This window comes from Chiloscyllium punctatum, chromosome 4, assembly GCF_047496795.1.
Source record: "Chiloscyllium punctatum isolate Juve2018m chromosome 4, sChiPun1.3, whole genome shotgun sequence".
Taxonomy (NCBI): Eukaryota; Metazoa; Chordata; class Chondrichthyes; order Orectolobiformes; family Hemiscylliidae; genus Chiloscyllium; species Chiloscyllium punctatum.
Window position 1 is genome coordinate 2,026,727 of NC_092742.1, and position 22,933 is coordinate 2,049,659.

At 43.3% G+C, this 22,933-nt stretch overlaps 1 protein-coding gene across 4 annotated transcripts in view; it reads right to left on the reverse strand.

Moving 5' to 3' along the window:
- The window catches only part of tmem63c (transmembrane protein 63C), a 400,240-nt gene that overhangs the window by 253,390 nt on the left and 123,917 nt on the right, over positions 1 to 22,933 (reverse strand). For all 4 annotated transcript variants that reach the window (XM_072567924.1, XM_072567925.1, XM_072567923.1 and 1 more), the window contains one exon: positions 6,003 to 6,239. In XM_072567924.1, coding sequence (XP_072424025.1) covers positions 6,003 to 6,206 — 204 coding nt within the window. In that variant the 5' untranslated portion in view covers positions 6,207 to 6,239. The remainder of the gene's footprint in view (positions 1 to 6,002; positions 6,240 to 22,933) is intronic.

Here is a 22,933-nt window from a genome sequence, read left to right on the forward strand (position 1 = left end):
CCTACCTTTTTCAATATTTTCAAGTATGAGATTTCATACAAAAAAAACCACATTGATGATTAATCCTTACAAATCAGATATGGAAAGGAGAGTGCTTCGGCCTATGGATGCATTCTCGGTCAGTACTCTCTACCGCTCACTAGGTAATAAGGTATCGAAGGACATGGAACAGTTATATAAAACCTGGAATCAAGAATTAGGGATGGAAATCTCCTTAGAGATATGGGAGGATATCTGGGAAAATGCCAGGAAGATCTCTGTCTGTAATAGAACTCAGGCTATTCAATTGAAGATACCTCATTGGGCTCATATGGCACCAGAGCAGCTTGCAAAGGTCAAGGCAGGAGCATCCCCAATGTGCCCTAAGTGTAAAATAGAAGTTGGTACTCTCACTTATTGTCTGTGGACTTGTCATAGGATTCGTAGATATTGGGACAGTGTACAAAATGCCTTGGCGAAGATTTTGGGAATGGAGATTGGCCTGGACCCAGTGTCTCTCCTTTGGGCTTTCCAAATTTTCCTTCTCTAGATGCATCTGGGAAGAAATTATTTACTATCCTTTCCTTTGGTGTGAGGAAAAATATTTTAGTAAGTTGAATATCGGAAAGCCCTCCCCCGGGAGTTTCGAATTGGCAGAGGATTGTTATGGAATATATTCCCCTGGACTTCCTTACGAATATGGTGCACTAAAAAACAGAATTATTTTATAGGACATGGCAGCTCTTTTTGAACTACACCAATGCGGATAAGACTAGATTCCCTACAGTGTGGAAACAGGCCCTTCGGCCCAACAAGTCCACACTGACCCTCCGAAGAGCAAGCCACCCAGACCCATTCCCCTACACCTAACACTACAGGCAATTTAGCATGGTCAATTCACCCTAACCTGCACATTTTTGGACTGTGGGAGGAAACCGGAGCACCCGGAGGAAACCCACGCAGACACGGGGAGAATGTGCAAGCTCCACACAGACAGTCGCCTGAGGCGGGAATTGAACCCGGGTCTCTGGTGCTGTGAGGCAGCAGTGCTAACCACTGAGCCACCATGCCGCCCAGACGTATCAGCCATACTGTTTAGGGCCTTTGTTTAGCCGTGAGGATGATGTTTGTTGGTTAGGAAGGGAGGAAGAATCCCAAATAAATACAGGTTTTGTTGTGACTTGATATAATTTTATTTTGAATGTGTATTTATTTATTTACCTTTTTTCTTTTTTTTTCGTCAATAATGTACGACACTGTTTTTTTTTATACATAGAGTTCTCTTTCTTATATCTTATTTTGTGTTTTGGTAGTTTGTAGAATCGACTAGTAGTTAGTTTTCTTAATTTTATATCAGTGCTGTTATTATATTGTAAAGTGGATACACTATTTTGTATTAATCTTGTAATTTTGTCAAAAAAACCTCAATTTTTTTTCTTTTCAATAAAAATAGTTACAAAAAAAACTCATCCATCCAAAGTAATCTGAAGTAGATTGGGCAGTTATCAAAAGAAAAGGTGATTAACATTTTGCTTCTGTCTTTACTACAGAAGTTACAAAATATATCCCAGTAAGGCTGCCATTGCCATCAGCAATCACTCGTTAACAAGTATGATTGTGGAATTTCGGAATTTCAAAAGCTGTTTATAGCACATGGAACTATAGGAATCCCAGAATGTACACTGACCATTGAAGGGAAGTTTGCAGTGGACAACAGCAGAGAACCCCTGACCAATTTCTCAACTAGGACTTCGTAGAAAGGGAATTCACTTGACTGTTCCATTTGTGGAGAAAGGAGAAAGTGAGGACTGCAGATGCTGGAGATCAGAGTCCAGGGTATGGGGCTCTTGCCTGAAATGTTGATTCTCCTGCTCCTTGGATGCTGCCTGACCTGCTGTGCTGTTCCATTTGTGTGCAGGAAGGAGCCCATTAAGACGTAAGATTTCCCTCATCGGCAATGTCATAAATAGGGTCTGAACCACTTTATTCAATGTGCAAACCTGATGCTAAAATAAGTCACATAAAAGCCACCTTGCAGGGTAATGGCTATCCTGATCAGATCATCTCTCACTGTGTATCATGAAAACTCTTAGAAGATCCTAAAGCATTCTTTAATCTTCAGAAGTGCCCAGTCTATCTCAGATTACCATAGAAGAGTAAGATATCTCAAAACGTTAAGCAATAGGTGAAGGCAGCTATTTCAAACTGCTACAACACAGTAGCAACATTAAAGGTCTTCATTACTAACTGGATGCTGCTTGAAACATTCCACTTAAAACACAATGGGTAAAATGGTGAACAAATTTCATGCCCGTGTAATGCAGATACGTAGGCTGAATGCACCAAAGACTGGTGGATCGCATCAACAGCATGTCCCTTTGGATATTCGTGGCAAGCAAGGTACAGATTGCAATCAATCAGCCCATGCTTGCAAAACTCACACCAACATTTGTTCAATAACCTGAACACGTGAGGAATTATGCTGGCCATCAATTTAGGATTCTCAATCAAGCTTGCAGTGTGGCACACTTGCAGTCTATGTACAAAAAAGCTAGCTATCTTAATACACGGACCCTTGTTCTTCGCAGGTAGACAAAACAGGTGCACGCACTGCATCTATTTCCACTCAATACAATAGGTGCAGTTCATTTCTCAGTGAAATATCCTGACCAACCACAGTTAAACTTGCTTGGTTAACCTTGCAGTTAACTGTCATTCACCATTATGAGTGCATTTTCCATGACAATGTTTCTAACAAGCAGGTTCCACTTGCCAAACAGCCAACACTCTTTTATTAAACGGTAGACATGTTGCTTTCCTCTTCAATTTATATTCATTGAAGCATAGAATTCCTACAGTATGGAAACAGGCCCTTCTGCCCAACAAGTCCACACCAACCCTGTGAAGAGTAACCTACCCAGACCCATTCCTCTACGTTCACCCCTGACTAATGCACCTAAACTGCACATCCCTGAACACTATAGGCAATTTAGCATGGCCAATTCACTTAACTTGCACATCTTTGGATTGTGGGAGGCAACGCATGCAGACACGGGGAGAATGTGCAAACTTCACAGAGACAGTCGCCCGAAGCTGGAATTGAACCTAGGTCCCTGGCACTGTGAAGTAGCAGTGCTAACCACTGAGCTACCATGCCACCTCAAAATATTGCAAAATATTGTGATGACTTATACCGATGGGGAAAAGTTCTGTTTCCCATCCACAAGCAGCTGAATTTTCTGTTAGTGAATGAATCCTGCAACAAAGCGCTGCAGATAAGAACATTTGGAAGCAATGGGAGAAATCATAGGCAGAGTGGATCAAAGAATGTGGAGCATTGAATTATGGAATGACATTCACTGGCTAGCTTGTTGAGCATGGGGGAAACATTGCTGCTTCACTGGGTCAATGACAGTTCTGTCAAGACAGTGACCTCAGGAATTCAGTTTCCTGTTATTTCACTGAAGTCAGAGAAACCCTGTAAACATGAATTAAAGGAGAAATAACTTTTACGGTGAAGGTATACAGCCTCATTAGAATTTACAGTGATCTGCTCGGTCTCCCTAGCCAAGAAAGAAAATACTGCCTCCACGAGACAGAATGTCCTATGAGCAGACATTGAATAAGCTTAGAGTTCAGAACAATGACAGGTGACTTCCCAAGCCATTCAAGATTCTGATTCATAAGACACAGGCGCAGAAACTAGGCCATTCAGCCCATCGAGTCTGCTCTGCCATTCAATCAGGGCTGATTAGTTTTTCAACTCCATTTTCCTGCTTTCTCCCTGTAACCTTTAAGTCCCTTGGCAATCAAGAATTTATCTATGTCTGTTTTAAATATAATCAATGATTAGTCCTTCACAGCCCTCTGTAGGAATGAATTCCACAGATTCCCCACTCTCTGGCTAAAGAAGTTTCTCCTTATTTCTATTCTAATAGCGCTTCCCTTCATTCTAAGGCTGTGCCCTCGGGTCCTCAACTCTCCTGCAAATGGAACTATCTTCCCACCATACACTCTGTCAGGGCCATTCAATGTTCCCTAAGCTTTAATCAGATCCCCCCTCATCCTTCTAAATTCCATCGAGTATAGTCTGAGTGCTCAAATGTTCCTCATATGATAAGCCTTTAATTCCTGGTACCATTCTCATGAAACTCCTCTGGACCAACTCCAGAACCAATACATCTTTCCTGAAGTATGGGGACCAAAATTGCTCACAATATTCTAAATGTGGTATGACCAGAACCTTACAAAGCTTCAGAACATCCCTGCTTTTATACTCCAGTCCTCCCGAAATGAATGACAACATTGCATATGCCTTCCTAACTACCGACTTACTCTACAAGTTTACCTTAAAGAGAAACCCCAACTAGGGGACTCCCAAGATCCTTGGCACTTCAGATTTCTGAATTTTCTTCCCATTTAGAAAATTGTCCATGCCTGTATTATTCCTACCAATGTGCAAGACCTCACACTCTCCCATGTTATATTTCATCTGCCACTTTTTTGCCCACTCTCCTAACTGGACTAAATCTTTATGCAGCCTCCCCACCTCCTCAATACCGCCTACCCCTCCACCTATCTTTGTATCATCTGCAAACCTAGCCAGACTGCTCTCAGTTCCTTCACCCAGATCATTAATGTATAAAGTGAAAGGTTGTGGTCCTAGCACCAACCCCTGTGGAACACCACAAGTCACCAGCTTCCATCCTGAGGAGGTGCCTTTTATCCCCACTCTTTGCTTTCTGCCAGAATGTCAACTTCTATCCATTCCAGTACCTGGCCTCTAACATCGTGGACCCATTTCTTACTCAGCAACTTCCTGAGCAGCACCTTATCAAATGCCTTCTGGATGTCCAGATAGATCACATCCATTGGCTCTCCTTGGTCTAACCTGCTCAGTATTTCCTCAAAGAATTCTAGCAGATTTGTCAAGCATGACCTCTCCTTGATGAAGCCATGCTGACTTTGCCCAATTTTACCGGACACTTCCAAGTATTCAGAAATCTCATCCTTCACAACGGACTCCAAAATCTTACCAACGACTGAGGTCAGGCTAATCAGCCCATAATTTCCTGTCTTTTACCTTACTCCCTTCATAAATAAGAGTGTCACATTAGTGATTTTACAGTCTTCTGGGACCCTCCCTGACTCCAATGATTCCTGAAAGATCACTACTGAAACTTCCACTATCGTTTCAGCTATTTCTTTCAGAACTCTAGGGTGTAGTCCATCTGGTCCAAGCAATTTATCCACTTCCAGACTTCTCAGTTTTTCAAGCACCTTCTCCTTCGTGACAGCTACTGTATTCATCTCTGTCCCTTGACTATCTTTAATTTTTGGGCTATTACTCGTGTCTTCCACCTTGAAAACTGACACAAAGTACTTATTCAGTTCCTCAGCCATTTCTTTGTTCCCCACTGCGACTTCTCTAGCCTTATTTTCCAGCGGCCCAATTCACAAAGATTCAAAGATAGACGAAGAGAGGCTCTAAAGTGGCAGAGGAATCCATACCATGGGAGCTCATTCTCAGAATGAGGTTCAATCCTTTGAGCTGAGATATGGAGAATTTCTCTATCTTCAGAAAGTTGTGAAGCTTTGGAATTTATTACCTTAGAGAGTCATGGATGCTCAATAGTTGAATATATTTAATAACTTTGGATACTTGGGGAACTAATAGTATAGGGATAGTATAAAAAAGTGGACTTGATGTCAAAGAACTGCCATTATTCAAATGGATGGAGCAGCTGGTTGGAGGGATTACATGATCTACTTGCTCCTATTTTTGTATATTTTTATTATATTTGGATGACCAAACCAGACATCTGGCAATGTGGACTGGTCACCTGTCCCACATCCCACCTCTGCGACAATGGGAACTAGCTTGGCTGACTAGATTCCTATTCCAGAACATTTGTGTTTCAACTTCTGACCCGACGTAACCCACCCATTTTTTAGGGAGTTACATTTCAGCACTGTCAGTGAATTACTGGCTTAGCCTATGAAAAAGAGAAATATATCCATACCAGCCAAACAATGAAGTTGATGGCGAGCACTGTGGGGATTCCTCCAAAGGAAAGCCCTTGAAGCACAGTGCTCCGGGATCGTGCATTGTAACAATGTTCCATCGTCCCATTGGCCAGTGAGTCCAAGAAGTTTAGTAGTCCCAGATTATGGCCAAGTTTGCTGTTCACAGTTGATGAGGAGTGGTGAAAGGTTGAGTCATCCATCTGGGGAATGCTGTCTGAGTCCAAGCCAACTATCTGTGTTAGAACACAAAGCAATAAGAAAAACACAATAAATATTTGAAACAAAGGTCAATGTAGAGAAGAGAGTGGGGCAATGAGATTAGGAACATAGAAACAGAAGAAGTATATTAAGGCCATTGTGCCTGCTCCAGCATATAACAAGATCATGGCTGATCAAACACTTGAATGCCTTTTACCCATAATAGCCCACAACCAGGATTCCAGGATTTAGATGTTTCAGTAAGAACAGAGAAGATGGTAAAAGAGGGGGAGGTGTGGCATTGTTGGTCAAGGACAGTATTACAGTTGCAAAAAGGATGTTTGGAGACTCGTCAACTGAGGTAGTATGGGCTGAGGTTAGAAACAGGAAAGGAGAGGTCACCCTGTTGGGAGTTTTCTATAGGCCTCCGAATAGTTCCAGCGATATAGAGGTAAGGATAGCAAAGATGATTCTCGATAGGAGTGAGAGAGACAGGATAGTTGTCATGGGGGACTTCAACTTTCCGAGTATTGACTAGGAACACTATAGTACGAGTACTATAGATGGGTTAGTCTTTGTCCAGTGTGTGCAGGAAGGCTTCCTGACACAGTATGTAGACAGGCCAACAAGGGGCGAGGCCACATTAGATTTGGTAGGGGAAGCACTAAGTGAATATTTTTCGACAGTATTCACTCTAGAAAACAACAATATTGTCGAGGAGAATACTGAGTTACACACTACTAGACTAGGTGGGATTGAGGTTCACAAGGAAGAGGTATTAGAAATCCTGCAGAGTGTGAAAATAGACAAGTCCCCTGGGTCGGATGGGATTTATCCTAGGATCCTCTGGGAAGCCAGGGAGGAGATTGCGGAGCGTGTGGCATTGATCTTTAAATCATCATTGTCTACAGGAACAGTGCCAGAAGACTGGAGGTTAGCAAATGTGGTTCAAGAAGGGGAGTAGAGATAACCCTGGCAATTATAGACCAGTGAGCCTTACTTCAGTTGTTGGTAAAGTGTTGGAAAAGGTTATAAGAGATAGGATTTATAATCATCTAGAAAAGAATAATTTGATTAGGTTTTGTGAAGGGTAGGTCGTACCTCACAAACCTTATTGAGTTCTTTGAGAAGGTGACCAAACAGGTAGATGAGAGGAAACGGTTGATGTGGTGTATATGGATTTCAGCAAGGTGTTCGATAAGGTTCCCCACAGTAGGCTATTGTACAAAATACAGAGGAATGGGATTATGGGAGATATAGCAGTTTGGATCACTAATTGGCTTGCTGAAAGAAGACAGAGGGTGGTGGTTGATGGGAAATGTTCATCCTGGAGTCCAGTTACAAGTGGTGTACCACAAGGGACGGTGTTGGGTCCACTGCTGTTCATCATTTTTATAAACGACCTGGATGAGGGCATAGAAGGGTGGGTTAGGAAATTTGCAGACGACACGAAGGTCGGTGGAGTTGTGGATAGTGACGAAGGATGTTGTAGGTTACAGAGAGACATAGATAAGCTGCAGAGCTGGGCTGAGAGGTGGCAAATGGAGTTTAATGTGGACAAGTGTGAGGTGATTCTCTTTGGTCGGAGTAACCGGAATGCAAAGTACTGGGCTAATGGTAAGATTCTTGGTAGTGCAGATGAGCAGAGAGATCTCAGTGTCCATGTACACAGATCCTTGAAAGTTGTCACTCAGGTTGACAGGGTTGTTAAGAAGGCATACAGTGTTTTAGCTTTTATTAATAGAGGGATCAAGTTCCAGAACCATGAGGTTTTGCTACAGCTGTACAAAACTCTGTGCGGCCGCACTTGGAGTCTTGTGTACAGTTCTGGTCACCGTATTATAAGAAGGATGTAGAAGCTTTGGAAAGGGTGCAGAGGATATTTATGAGGATGTTGCCTGGTATGGAGGGAAGGTCTTACGAGGAAAGGCTGAGGGACTTGAGGCTCTTTTCATTGGAGAGAAGAAGATTGAGAGATGAATTAATAGAGACATATAAGATAATCAGAGGATTAGATAGGGTGGACAGGGAGAGCCTTTTTCCAAGAATGGGGACAGCGAGCACGACGGGGCATAGCTTTAAATTGAGGGGCGATAGATATAGGACAGATGTCAGAGGTAGTTTCTTTACTCAGAGAGTAGTAAGGGTATGGAATGCTTTGCCTGCAACGGTAGTAGATTCACCAACTTTAAGTACATTTAAGTCGTCATTGGACAAGCATATGGACGTACATGGAATAGTGTAGGTTAGATGGGCTTCAGATTAGTATGACAGGTCGATGCAACATCGAGGGCTGACGGGCCTGTACTGCGCTGTAATGTTCTATGTTCTATGTTCTATAACACTTTATACCACAGGTAATCAGAAATCTGTCAAACTTTACTTCAAACATACTAAAACTCAGCTTCCACAGCCGTCTGCAGTCAACAATTTTGCAGATTCACAACTCTCTATCCTAGAGTCATCTGGTCAGAACAGCACAGAGCACAGAGCACAGCATCCTACAGCACAGAGACAGGCCCTTTGGCCCAAACTGGTCCATGCTGACCAAAATGTCCATCCACGTCAACCCCATTTCCCTGTACTTGATCCGTAACCTTCTAAATCTTTCCTATCCATGAATTTGTCCAAATGCCTTTTAAATGTTCTTCATGTACCCACATCAACCACTTCCACTGTCAGCTCATTCTACACACATATCACCCTCTGTGTAAAAGGGTTGCTCCTTAGGTTCCCTTTAATTCCTTCCCCTCCTTAGTCCCCTTCTCTGAGAAGGTGACTAAGGAGGTAGATGAGGGGAAAGCGGTAGATGTGGTATATATGGATTTTAGTAAGGCGTTTGATAAGGTCCCCCATGGTAGGCTACTGCAGAAAATACAGAGATATGGCATTGAGGGTGAGTTGGAGGTTTGGATTAGGAATTGGCTGGCTGGAAGAAGACAGAGGGTAGTAGTTGATGGCAAAGGTTCATCTTGGAGTGCCGTCACTAGCGGTGTTCCGCAAGGATCTGTTTTGGGACCATTGCTGTTTGTCATTTTTATAAATGACCTGGAGGAAGGGTTAGAAGGTTGGGTGAGCAAGTTTGCAGATGATACAAAAGTCGGAGGAGTTGTAGACAGTGAGGAAGGATGTGGCAGGTTACAGCGGGAAATAGAGAAGCTGCAGAGCTGGGCAGAAAGGTGGCAAATGGAGTTCAATGTAGCTAAGTGTGAGGTGATTCACTTTGGTAAGAGTAACAAAAAGATGGGGTACTGGGCTAATGGTCGGATACTTGGTAGTGTGGAAGAGCAGAGGGATCTTGGTGTCCATGTACACAGATCTCTGAAAGTTGCCACCCAGGTGAATAGTGCAGTGAAGAAGGCATATGGCGTACTGGCTTTTATTGGTAGAGGAATTGAGTTCTGGAGTCCTGAGGTCATGCTGCAGTTGTATAAGACTCTGGTGCGGCCGCATCTAGGAATTGAGTTCCGGAGTCCTGAGGTCATGCTGCAGTTGTATAAGACTCTGGTGTGGCCGCATCTGGAATATTGTGTGCAGTTTTGGTCGCTATACTATAGGAAGGATGTGGAGGCACTGGAACGGGTGCAGAGGAAGTTTACCAGGATGTTGCCTGGTATGGTAGGAAGATCCTATGAGGAAAGGCTGAGGCACTTGGGGTTGTTTTCATTGGAGAAAAGAAGATTTAGGGGTGACTTGATAGAGGTGTACAAGATGATTAGGGGTTAGATAGGGTTGACAGTGAGAACTTTTTTCCACGTATGGAGTCAGCTATTACAAGGGGGCATAGCTTTAAATTAAGGGGGGGTAGATATAGGACTGATGTTAGGGGTAGGTTCTTCACTCAGCGAGTCGTAAGTTCATGGAATGCCCTGCCAGTAGCAGTGGTGGACTCTCCCTCTTTATGGGTATTTAAGCGGGCATTGGATAGGTATATGGAGGATAGTGGGTTAGTGTAGGTTAGGTGGGCTTTGATCGGCGCAACATCGAGGGCCGAAGGGCCTGTACTGCGCTGTATTCTTCTATGTTCTATGTTCTATGTTCTAAATCTTAAACTGATACCCTCTTGCCCTTGATTCCCCAACCCTGGAAAAAAGACTGACAGCACACACCTTATCCACGCCTCTCATGATCTTATACATTTCTATAAGATAGCCCCCCCCCCCCCAGTCTCCTACGCTGTAAAGAAAAAAGTCCTCGCTTGTCCAACCTCTCCCTCTAACTCAGACCATTGAGTCCTGGCACCATCCCTGTAAATTTCTTCTGCACTCTTTCCAGTTTAATCATATCCTTCCTACACCGAGGTGTCCAAAACTGAACACTACTCTAAATGCAGCCTCACTAACACCCTGCCAAACTACAACATAACTTCCCAACTTCTATACTCAATGCCCTGACTGATGAAGGCCAGTGTGCCAAACACCTTCTTCACTGCTCTATCTACCTGGGACTCCAACTTTCAGAGAACCATGCACCTGAACTTCAAGGTCTCTCTGTTTAACCACACTCTTTAAGACCCTATCATTCACCTTGAATGTCCTACCTTGATTTGACTGTCAAATATATAAGACCTCACACTTACCTGCAGTAAACTCCATTTGCCATTTATTCCCCAGCTGATCAAGGTCCTGCTGCAATTTCTGAGAACCTTCCTCACTGTCCATGATACCAACTATTTTAGTGTCATCAGCAAACTTACTAATCATGCCTTGTACATTCTCATCCTAATCATTGATATCGACAACAAACAGCAATGGACCCAACATTGACCCCTGAGGCACTCCACTGGTTACAGGCCTCCAGTCCGATAAACATCCTTCCTCTATTACCCTCTGCTTCCTATCATCAAGCCAATTGTGTATCCAATTTGGTAGCTCCCCCTGGATGCCAGGCAATCTAACCTTTCCAGAGTACCCTCCCATGTAGAATGTTATCAAAGGCCTTACTGAAATCCACAAACACTATGTCTATCACCCTGCCCTTGTCAATCTTCCTGGTCACTTCATGAAAGAACGCTTACAAATTTGTGAGGCATGATCTCCCACGCACAAAGCCATGCTCACTACTCCTAATCAAACCCTGCCTTTCCGAATGCATTTTTATCCCTCAGAATCATCTCAAGTAACTTAGATATTAATCTTACTGGTCTATAATTCCCAGGTGCTTCTTTGCAGCCCTTCTTGAATAAGGCCACAACATTCGCTACCCTCCAATCTTTCCAGACCTCACCCGCCACCAGTGGTGATGCAAAAACATTGGCCAGGGCCCCAGCAATTTCTCCTTTCACCTTTTGAAGTGTTCTTGGATATATCTGGCCAGGACCAGGAGATTTATTCACTTTTATACATTCTAATAAATCCAACACCTCCTCTACTGTGATATGGCCATGACCACTAACTTCCCCAAGTTCTCAAGTCTTCATGTCTTTCTCCATGGTAAACACAGAGGAGAGATATTCATTGAGGACCTCACCCACCTCCTGTGGTTCTATACAAACATTGGTCCACTTTGGTCCCTGAGGAGTCCTATTCTCTCTCTAGTTATTCTTTTTCCTTTAATATACTTAAAGAATCTTTTTTTGATTCACCTTAATCTTCTCAGCCAAAGCTCTCGTGTGCCCCCTTTTCACCTTCCTGATTTCCTTCTTCAGTACACTCCTGTATCCCCTATATATCTCCAGGGATCCCCTTGATCCCAGCTGCCTTAACCTGAGCAATACCTCCTACTTTTCTCCAAGTAAAAGAATCTTGCCTCATCTCAGTCCTTTATTTTTAAAATGTTTCTCCTTATTGCTATTTTCCCAACAAAAGAGGCTTACACCAGCTTTCTTTCACAAACTCAAAAACAACTCATTTGTTACAAAGAACAAAGAACAAAGAAACTTTACAGCCCAGGTACAGACCCTTCGGCCCTTCAAGCCTGAGCCGATCCAAATCTACTGTCTAAACCTGTCGCCCAATTCCTAAGCATCTGTATCCCTCTGCTCCCCACCTACTCATACATCTGTCCAGACACATCTTAAATGAATCGACCGTGCCTGTCTCTACCACCTCTGCTGGCAACGCGTTCCAAATGCCCACCACCCTCTGTGTGAAGTACTTGCCGCATGTATCCCCCTTAAACTTTTCACCTCTCAACTTGAACACATGACCTCTTGTTATTGAATCCTTCACCCTGGGAAAAAGTTTGTCTCTATCCACCCTGTCTATACCCTTCATGATTTTGTAGACCTCAATCAGGTCCCCCCACAATCTTCCTTTTTCTAGTGAAAATAAACCTAACCTACTCAACCTCTCTTCATAGCTAGCACCTTCCATACCAGGCAACATCCTCGTAAACCTTCTCTGCACCCTCCCCAAAGCGTACACGTCCTTTTGGTAATGTGGTGACCAGAACTGTACACAGTATCCTAAATGTGGCCGAACCAATGTCTTGTACAATTTTAACACGACTTGCCAGCTCTTATACTCAATACCCCGTCCGATGAAGACAAGCATATTGTATGCCTTCTTGACCACTCTATCCACCTGTGCAGCAACCTTCAGGGTAAAATGGACCTGCACTCCCAGATCTCTCTGCCCAGCAACTTTTCCCAAGGCTCTTCCATTCATTGTATAATTTGCTCTTGAATTAGTCTTGCCTAAATGCATCACCTCACATTTGTCTGGATTGAAAGCCATCTGCCACTTTTCCGCCCAACTCTCCAGTCTATCTATATCCTCCTGTATTCTCTGACAGTCCCTTATGTTTTCTGCTACTCCACCAATCTTCGTGTCATCTGCAAACTTGCTGATCATACCAACAGTGCCCTCTCCTGGATCATTTATGTATATTACAAATAACAGTGGCCCCAACACTGACCCCTGTGGAACACCACTGGGCACCTTTCTCCATTTCAAGAAACTTCCTTCAACTATTACTCTCTGTCTCCTGTTGCTCAACCAGTTCTTTATCCACCTAGCTAGAACACCCTGCACACCATGTGACTTCACTTTCTCCATTAGTCTACCATGGGGAACCTTATCAAACACCTTACTAAAGTCCATGTATAAGACATCAACAGCCCTTCCTTCATCTATCAACTTGGTCACTTCCTCAAAGAACTCTATTAAGTTGGTAAGGCACGATCTCCCCCGCACAAAACCATGTTGCCTATTACTGATAAGCTCATTATTTTCTAAATATAAATAGATCCTATCCCTCAGTACCCTCTCCAGCAACTTTCCCACCATCGACGTCAGACTCACTGGACTGTAGTTACCCGGAATATCCCTACTACTCTTCTTGTACAGGGGGACAACATGAGCAACCCTCCAGTCCTCCGGCACCTCACCTGTATTTAAGGATGCCACAAAGATATCTGTCAGGGCCCCAGCTATTTCCTCTCTCGCCTCCCTCAGCAACCTGGGATAGATCCCATCCGGTTCTGGGGATTTGTCCACCTTAATAACCTCTAGCCTACCCAACACATCTTCCCTACTTATGCCAACATGATCCAGACTAATCAAACTTCTGTCTCTAATCTCAACATTCATCATGTTCCTCTACTCAGTGAACACTGATGTAAAGTAATCATTCAGAATCTCACCCATTCTCTCAGGTTCCCAATACTTTCTCTCGTTACCCACTTGCTTCTTATATAAGAATAAAATTCTTTAGGATTTTCCTTAATTCTGCTGACTAAAGCTATTTCATGACCCCTTTTAGCCTATTCTACTGTTCAACATTAGACCATGTCCCTTTAACCCAAACCCACTGCTATGAAATATCTGGGGAAGTGCGCTGAGTTGCCAATAGTTTAATGGTTTAATTAAAGTATGCAAAATCTCCAGTGTTCTGTCTGATGGAATCAAATTCACAGAAAACACTGACTAGGTTCCTGTACTTCACAAGAAACACTATTTATGACAAATAAATAAATTCTGACCATGAATAAGCAAATCAAAGGACCATCAACATATAACTCTATTAGTTTAAACTTTAATCCCCTTTTTAAAATTCCCACACATACAGACAGACACAGATAAATACTGGTTTTATGGGTGGAGGCAAAAACACTGGGGAAACACAGTTAAATTGCACCAGTCTGCAGGATTGGTGAAATATTCCTTCTGCTTCTGAAGATCTTGTGTTCTCTGATCTCCAGATTCTTTCATTTCTTTGCAGTTGGCACAGTGTGATTGGTACACTAATCACAAAGTATCTTAGTTCGTTGTTAATCGCAATAGTTTGCAGCAACTGATGGCAGAGGATACTGACTTTCATCAGACTTTAGTTACTGTTACTGCAGAGACAGAACCTTTTTTTTCATTCATTCGCATGGATGTGGGCATCTCTGGCTGGGCCAGCATTTATTACCCACCCCTAATACCCAGATGGCAGTTAAAGGTTAACCACATTTCTGTGGGTCTGGAGTCACATGCAGGCTAGACCAGGTAAGGACAGCAGATTTCCTTCCCTAAAGGACATTCATGAATCCAGATGGGCTTATCAGACAATTGACAACTGTTTCATGGTCACCATGAGAGCCTTACTTCCAGATTTTTTTATAGAGTTCAAATTTCACCATGAGTTGAGGCAGAATTTGAACCCAGAGCCCAGAACATTAGTTGAGTTTCTGGATTAACAATCCAGTGATAACAGCCTAAGCCTTAGCCTCCCCAAAGAGAGGTGCTTAGAAGGCCAGAGGCTTCTCTCGCTTCACTGTAAGTTATTCATCTGCCCAGGACCCAATCAGCAAGTTGTCAGGCTGATGACTTCTGACACATTTCATCACAAGATTTGTGACATACAAACAAAAGACAAGATTTAAATTCATTCATCCGTCTTCACCCCACACCTCAGCACCATCAAGAATGTTTATATTAAATGTTTGAAACAATTGTAAGCTTCACATAGTCAGGAAGGACAAATCACATTCAAAGTGAGACACAACCCTAGCGCAGTTTGGGAATTGAGTGCCAAGGAGTAGAGGTTCCCAGTTAGTAAATTTTTTTTTAACGGGATAAATTGAAGCCCAAAATCGGAGGCCCAACACAAAGCAAATAGTAGTATCCAAGAAATCTGTAAGTTCATTGGTTGGTAGGTGGCTGCTAATTTGACTATCTATTACAGGTTACTTTCAGACTGAAGGTAAAAAGAGAAATATTTACACATTCCAAACTAAAAGTCCAATAGAAAATTTAAAAAAAACAAATCAGAACCAAGTAATTAAAATAGAGATGTAGGGCCAGGCAATATATTGTACATGCATGATGTGAGGGCTGATGGACCCCATTCCGGTTCACCATGGCCATATTTGCAATAAGTGCTGGTTCTTGGAGTTGATGAGCAGGAGGGCTTTTGTGGCAATGTATTTTTATACACACAAAAGAGATCTTTTTATGAATAAGGTATATTTTTGAAACTAAAACAAAAGGGAGAGATCATGTTTCTGGAGACAGTCACACCCCTCAGATTAACAACCTTGAATTTGGTCAGCGACAAGAGGATGTGACTATAAACAAGGCAAGTTGGGGAATCCAGGAAGTAATGTGAAAGAGCCTCAACCCTTGAGCTTATCTAACATGTTTGAGATGTTTGCTCCATGTGTGGACAAAAGCAAGCTGCATGGGGAGATGGACAGACTGACTATTGCACCGTGCTATAGGGAGTCATTCTAGAGAGGGGGTAGAAAAGAGAAATGTAGTTGTAATCAGGGATATTATAGTCAGGAGAATAGACACTGGTCTCTGTGGCTAACTGTGGTTCATTTACCAAGATTACCAGGGATGGTGCAGGAGGGAGGGATTTCGGTACTTGGATAACTGGGGTTCTTTCTGGGGAAGGTGGGACCTCTATAAACAGGATGGTCTGCACCTGAACCTGAGGGGCACCAGTATCCTTGGGGGGAGGTTTGCTAGTGCTCTTGGGGGGGGTTTAAACTAACTCTGCAGGGGCATGGGAACACAGACTGTAGCTTTAGGGTGCATGACCTGGAGTGTAGGGAGGTTAGGAATATGGCATCAATCTTAAAGGAGGGTGCCTGTAAACAGAAGAGTGGCTTGAAGTGTGTATACTTTAATGCCAAAAGTATACGAAATAAGGTAGGTGAACTTGCAGCGTGGGTTGGTACCTGGGACTTCGATGTTGTGGCTATTACGGAGACATGGCTAGATCAGGGACAGGATTGGCTGTTGCAGGTTCCAGGGTTTAAATGTTTTAGTAGGGTCAGAGGTGGGGGTAAAAGAGGGGGGGGTGTGGCTTTGCTTGTCAAAGATAGTATTACAGTGGTGGAAAGGAAGATGGACGAAGATTTGCCATCTGAGGTAGTTTGGGTTGAGGTTAGGAATAGGAGAGGTGAGGTCACCCTGTTAGGAGTCTTTTACAGGCCTCCTAATAGTCCTAGAATCATTGAAGAAAGGATTGCGAAGATGATTCAGGAGAAGAGTGACAGTAATAGGGTGGTTGTTATGGGGGACTTTAACTTTCCTGATATTGATTGGGAAAGCTATAGCTCAAGTTCGTTAGATGGGTCAGTGTTTGTCCAATGTGTGCAGGAGAGTTTCCTGACACAATATGAAGATAAGCCAACAAGAGGTGAGGCCATACTGGATTTGGTTCTGGGTAACAAACCAGGCCAGGTATTAGAACTAGAGGTAGGTGAGCACTTTGGGGACAGTGACCACAATTCGGTGATTTTTACTCTAGTGATGGAGAGGGATAAGTGTGTACTACAGGGTAAGAGTTATAGCTGGGGGCAGGGAAATTATGATGCGGTGAGGCATGACTTAGGATGTGTGGATTGGAAAAGTAGATTCCAAGGCAAGAGCGTAATTGATATGTGGAACTTGTTCAAGGAGCAACTATTGAGTGTCCTTGATAAGTACGTACCTATCAGGCAGGGAGGAAAGGGTCGTGTGAGGGAGCCGTGGTTTAATAAGGAATTGGAATCCCTTGTTAAATGGAAGAGGGCGGCCTTTGTAAAGATGAGGCGTGAAGGTTCAATAGGGGCGATTGAGAGTTATAAGGTAGCCAGGAAGGACCTGAAGAGAGAGCTAAGAGCAGTAAGGAGGGGACATGAAAGGTCCTTAGTTGGTAGGATTTGGGAAAACCCTAAGGCTTTCTATAGGTATGTTAGGAATAAAAGAATGACTAGGGTAGGAATAGGTCCAATCAAGGATAGTAATGGGAAGTTGCGTGTGGAGGCTGAAGAGATTGGGGAGACACCGAATGAATACTTTTCATCAGTATTCACTCAGGAACAGGACATTGTTGTCGACATGAATACTGAGGCACGAATAAGTAGAATGGATGGCTTTGAGATATGTAGAGAAGAGGTGTTGGAAATTCTGGCAAGGGTGAAAATAGATAAGTCCCCTGGGCCTGATGGCATTTATCCTAGGATTCTCTGGCAAGCAAGGGAGGAGATTGCAGAGCCATTGGCCTTGAATTTTGTGTCCTCTTTGTCTACAGGAGTAGTGCCGGAGGACTGGAGGCTAGCAAACGTGGTTCCCTTGTTCAAGAAGGGGAGTAGGGATAATCCTAGTAACTATAGGCCAGTGAGTCTCACTTCTGTTGTGGGCAAAGTCTTAGAGAGAATTGTAAGGGATAGGATTTATGCACATCTGGATAAGAATAATGTGATCAAGGATAGTCAGCATGGTTTTGTGAAGGGCAGGTCGTGCCTCACAAACCTTATTGAATTCTTTGAGAAGGTGACTAAGGAGGTAGATGAGGGGAAAGCGGTAGATGTGGTATATATGGATTTTAGTAAGGCGTTTGATAAGGTCCCCCATGGTAGGCTACTGCAGAAAATACAGAGATATGGCATTGAGGGTGAGTTGGAGGTTTGGATTAGGAATTGGCTGGCTGGAAGAAGACAGAGGGTAGTAGTTGATGGCAAAGGTTCATCTTGGAGTGCCGTCACTAGCGGTGTTCCGCAAGGATCTGTTTTGGGACCATTGCTGTTTGTCATTTTTATAAATGACCTGGAGGAAGGGTTAGAAGGTTGGGTGAGCAAGTTTGCAGATGATACGAAAGTCGGAGGAGTTGTAGACAGTGAGGAAGGATGTGGCAGGTTACAGCGGGATATAGAGAAGCTGCAGAGCTGGGCAGAAAGGTGGCAAATGGAGTTCAATGTAGCTAAGTGTGAGGTGATTCACTTTGGTAAGAGTAACAAAAAGATGGGGTACTGGGCTAATGGTCGGATACTTGGTAGTGTGGAAGAGCAGAGGGATCTTGGTGTCCATGTACACAGATCTCTGAAAGTTGCCACCCAGGTGAATAGTGCAGTGAAGAAGGCATATGGCGTACTGGCTTTTATTGGTAGAGGAATTGAGTTCCGGAGTCCTGAGGTCATGCTGCAGTTGTATAAGACTCTGGTGCGGCCGCATCTGGAATATTGTGTGCAGTTTTGGTCGCCATACTATAGGAAGGATGTGGAGGCACTGGAACGGGTGCAGAGGAAGTTTACCAGGATGTTGCCTGGTATGGTAGGAAGATCCTATGAGGAAAGGCTGAGGCACTTGGGGTTGTTTTCATTGGAGAAAAGAAGGTTTAGGGGTGACTTGATAGAGGTGTACAAGATGATTAGGGGTTAGATAGGGTTGACAGTGAGAACTTTTTTCCACGTATGGAGTCAGCTATTACAAGGGGGCATAGCTTTAAATTAAGGGGGGGTAGATATAGGACTGATGTTAGGGGTAGGTTCTTCACTCAGCGAGTCGTAAGTTCATGGAATGCCCTGCCAGTAGCAGTGGTGGACTCTCCCTCTTTATGGGTATTTAAGCGGGCATTGGATAGGTATATGGAGGATAGTGGGTTAGTGTAGGTTAGGTGGGCTTTGATCGGCGCAACATCGAGGGCCGAAGGGCCTGTACTGTGCTGTATTCTTCTATGTTCTATGTTCTATATTATCTTATGCTTTTCAAGGCTGCCTGGCAGACTGCTAACCGTTTAACTCATTTCATTAACAAATATGTTAAAGATACAGATCCTGTGTTTAAATTATACACAAATTTCCAGAAACCCCACACTGTGTTTTACCATCAGAACTTTCCTACATTCCATATCCTACCTGGCTAATGTAGTACATCCCGGTGTACCTCTGCACATTACTTTACACTTCTTATGCAGTTTACAAGGTCCTCTTATTGTTCTTTCCTGTAAATCTGAGAACACTTGAGAAGGAAAGTCCTTCATCAAAACTGCAGCTGGTATGGAGTTGAATCCAAGATGTTAGCCCTACCCTGTACCACAAACTGGTCATCCAGTCAACTGGGCTGACTGAGCTCCACAAGTGTCTCAGTATTAACTGTCCCAGATATAAGGAGAGCAGAGTATGGGAGTAATGTGACGTTACAGAAGGGCCTTTTTCAACACTAACCCCTAAAACTAAGGTGCAGCTATTGAGCTCACATGGCAACTCTTGTTAGATGATGTTCCGTCATGATGCATTTCATTGTTAAAAATAAAACAACACCAGGTTATAGTCTAACTGTCATGATTCGGAGATAACCTGGTGTTCTGTGATTTTTAACATAGTCCAACAGGTTTATTTGGAAGCACTAGCTTTCAGAGCGCTGCTCCTTCACCAGGTGGTTGTGGAGTATAAGATCATGAGACACAGAATTTATAGCAAAAGGTTACAGTGTCGTGCAACTGAAATAATGTATCGAACAAACGTGAATTCTTTTAGAATGGGTTGCAGGTTTCGGTTCATTAATATGTAAATCCCAAAACTTCTTTTAGTTCATCTTCTCGAGATAACTTAAGGTTTTATTCCTAGGGAATGTTGCTGAACAAAGAGACCTTGGAGTGCAGGTTCATAGCTCCTTGAAAGTGGAGTAGCAGGTAGATAGGATAGTGAAGAAGGCGTTTGGTATGCTTTCCTTTATTGGTCAGAGTATTGAGTACAGGAGTTGGGAGGTCATGTTGCGGCTGTACAGGACATTGGTTAGGCCACTGTTGGAATATTGCGTGAAATTCTGGTCTCCTTCCTATCAGAAAGATGTTGTGAAACTTGAAAGGGTTCAGAAAAGATTTACAAGGATGTTGCCAGGGTTGGAGGATCTGAGCTACAGGGAGAGGCTGAACAGGTGGGGGCGTCAGCGACTGAGGGGTGACCTTGTAGAGGTTTACAAAATTATGAGGGGCATGGATAGGGTAAATAAACAAAGTCTTTTCCCTGGGGTCGGGGAGTCCAGAACTAGAGGGCATAGGTTTAGGGTGAGAGGGGAAAGATATAAAAGAGACCTAAGAGGCAACGTTTTCACGCAGAGGGTGGTGCGTGTATGGAATGAGCTGCCAGAGGAAGTGGTGGAGGCTGGTACAATTGTAACATTTAAGAGGCATTTGGATGGGTATATGAATAGGAAGGGTTTGGAGGGATATGGGCCAGGTGCTGGCAGGTGGGACTAGATTGGGTTGGGATATCTGGTCGGCATGGACGGGTGGAACTGAAGGGTCTATTTCCATGCTGTAGATCTCTATGAATCTATCTCAGCTCAGGAAATGCATTAAATATGTGAGGTCAGAGTCTGTCTGTATCCCAATCTTGAGTCAGATTGGTTTATTTCCAAATTGAAAATTACAAAATATTAACATGCATTGACTGCCTGCAGATTGTACTATAACCTGGTATTGTGTGATTTTTAACTTTGTCCACCCCTGTCCAACACCCACTCCTCCACATCATGGCATTTCTTTGTAGCATTGTGGAGAATGGTCTCCCTGCTCTGAACAAAACTTTGGTCCAGGACTGAATTGGGTTCTTCCATGCTCTACAATATAATCCAGATGACAGGTAAGCACTAGGAAAAGCTGGCCAGTCTGTCAACCTCCCTCAGTAATTGGAACCATCAAAGCCAGCATCAGAGTCCTTTGCAACAGAGACAGTGTACAATCTCAGCCAGCTAGTAACAATGGAATCTTATACATGACTGCATCTTATGTGAAACTGCTACTTTCAAGAAGGAGAGAAAAAAGTGTTAAAGCAGAGTGTGTGTAGTCAAATGGAATTGGAAGAGCCAAACCTTTGCAACAATTTTGACCTACAAGGGAGGTAAGAGGAAGATAGTGAGAAGTAACTTAGGAGGGTTGTGAGAAAAGTCAGATAACTCACCATGACTGAGAAAGGATCTCAGAGGATCTGGTGCTCAACAAGGGGAACAGCATTGAACAGGGCTGCACTGGGATTCTGGGAGTATTTCTTTCTAAGCAGCAACCGATAAAAGGAAGAGAAGCTCTAGTTGGAGTGGCTGGTTTGGGAGTGACTTTCTGGAGACCGGCTATGAGGTGAAAGTGCTGCTGTTGAGGTAAAAGTGCAAGCTTTGGTGAGCATCTGGCTTCGCTGCGAGGGTCGAGCAGCATTAAGGTTCAGAAAAGTAAGGTCTTTTTGTTTGATCCAATAGTTATTAGAAGGATAGCAATGGCAGTCAGTGGAGTGGTGTGCTCCTGTGAGTTTGTAGGAGATCAGGGAAAAGTCAACTGTCTCTTACAATAATATGTGTAAAAGGTGTGTCCACCTACAGTTCTTCTCGAGAGAAAGCAACATCAGCAGCCAGATAAGTGGTGTCACAGTTGGCTCTATTGTACAGCAGAGAGGCTCCAAGTGTAAATCAGCCATAGTGATGAGGAACACTGTAGTCAGGGACATAGACAGGTTTTTCTGTGGCTGTGAGTGGGACTTCAGGATGGTATGTTGTCGTCCTAGCGTCAGGGTCAAGGATGTCTTAGCAGGCACAGGACATTCTGAAAAAGGAGAACAAGTAACAACTTTCATATTGGCACCAACATTGAAGAGGTGCATAGGTTAAGTTATTTTATTTTACATTAGGATTAATCCTCGGCACAACATCGTGGGCCAAACAGCTGTACTTTTCTCTGTTCTAAGTTCTACGAATAGGGCCAGTCAAAGACAGAAGTGGGAAGTTGTGCGTACCTTGTGGAGATCAGAGTGGTGCTAAACGAACGTTTCTCATTAGTTTTCATTCAGGAAAAGAATATTGTAGAAGAGAAAAATGAGATATGAAATATTAGAATAGAAAGGATCGAGGTTAGTAAGGAAGAGGTGTTATCAATTATAGAAGCAGTGAAAGTAGACAAGTACCCTGGGTCAGATGGGATTTTTCCGAGGATTCTCTGGGAAGCTAGGGAGAAGGTGGTGGAGACTTTGGCTTTGATCTTTGAGTTGTCATTGTCTACAGGTTTAGTACCAGAGGACTGGAGGATTGCAAATGTTGTGCTCCTGTTCAAGAAGGGCAGTAGATATGACCAGGTAATTATAGACCAGTCAGCCTTACATCTGTTGTAGGAAAGGTTTTGGAAAGGATTATAAGAGATAGGATTTATAATCATCTGGCAAGCAACAGTTTGATTTTAGATAGTCAACATGGTTTCATCACGGGCAGATCATGTCTCACAAACCTCATTGAGTTTTTTGAAAAGGTGACCAAGCATGTCGATGAGGGTAAGGCAGTTGACGTGGTGTACATGGACTTCAGTAAAGTCTTTGGTAAGGTTCCACATGGTAGGCTGCTGGAGAAAATGCAGAGGCACTGGATTGAGTGTGATTTAGCAGTTTGGATTAGAAACTGGTTTTCTGTAAGACAAGTGGTTGTTGATGGAAAATATTCAGCCTGGAGTCCAGTTACCAGTGGTGTGCCATAAGGATCTGTTTTGGGACCACTGCTGTTTGTCATTTTTATAAATGACATAGATGCACACATAGGTGGATGAATTAGTAAATTTG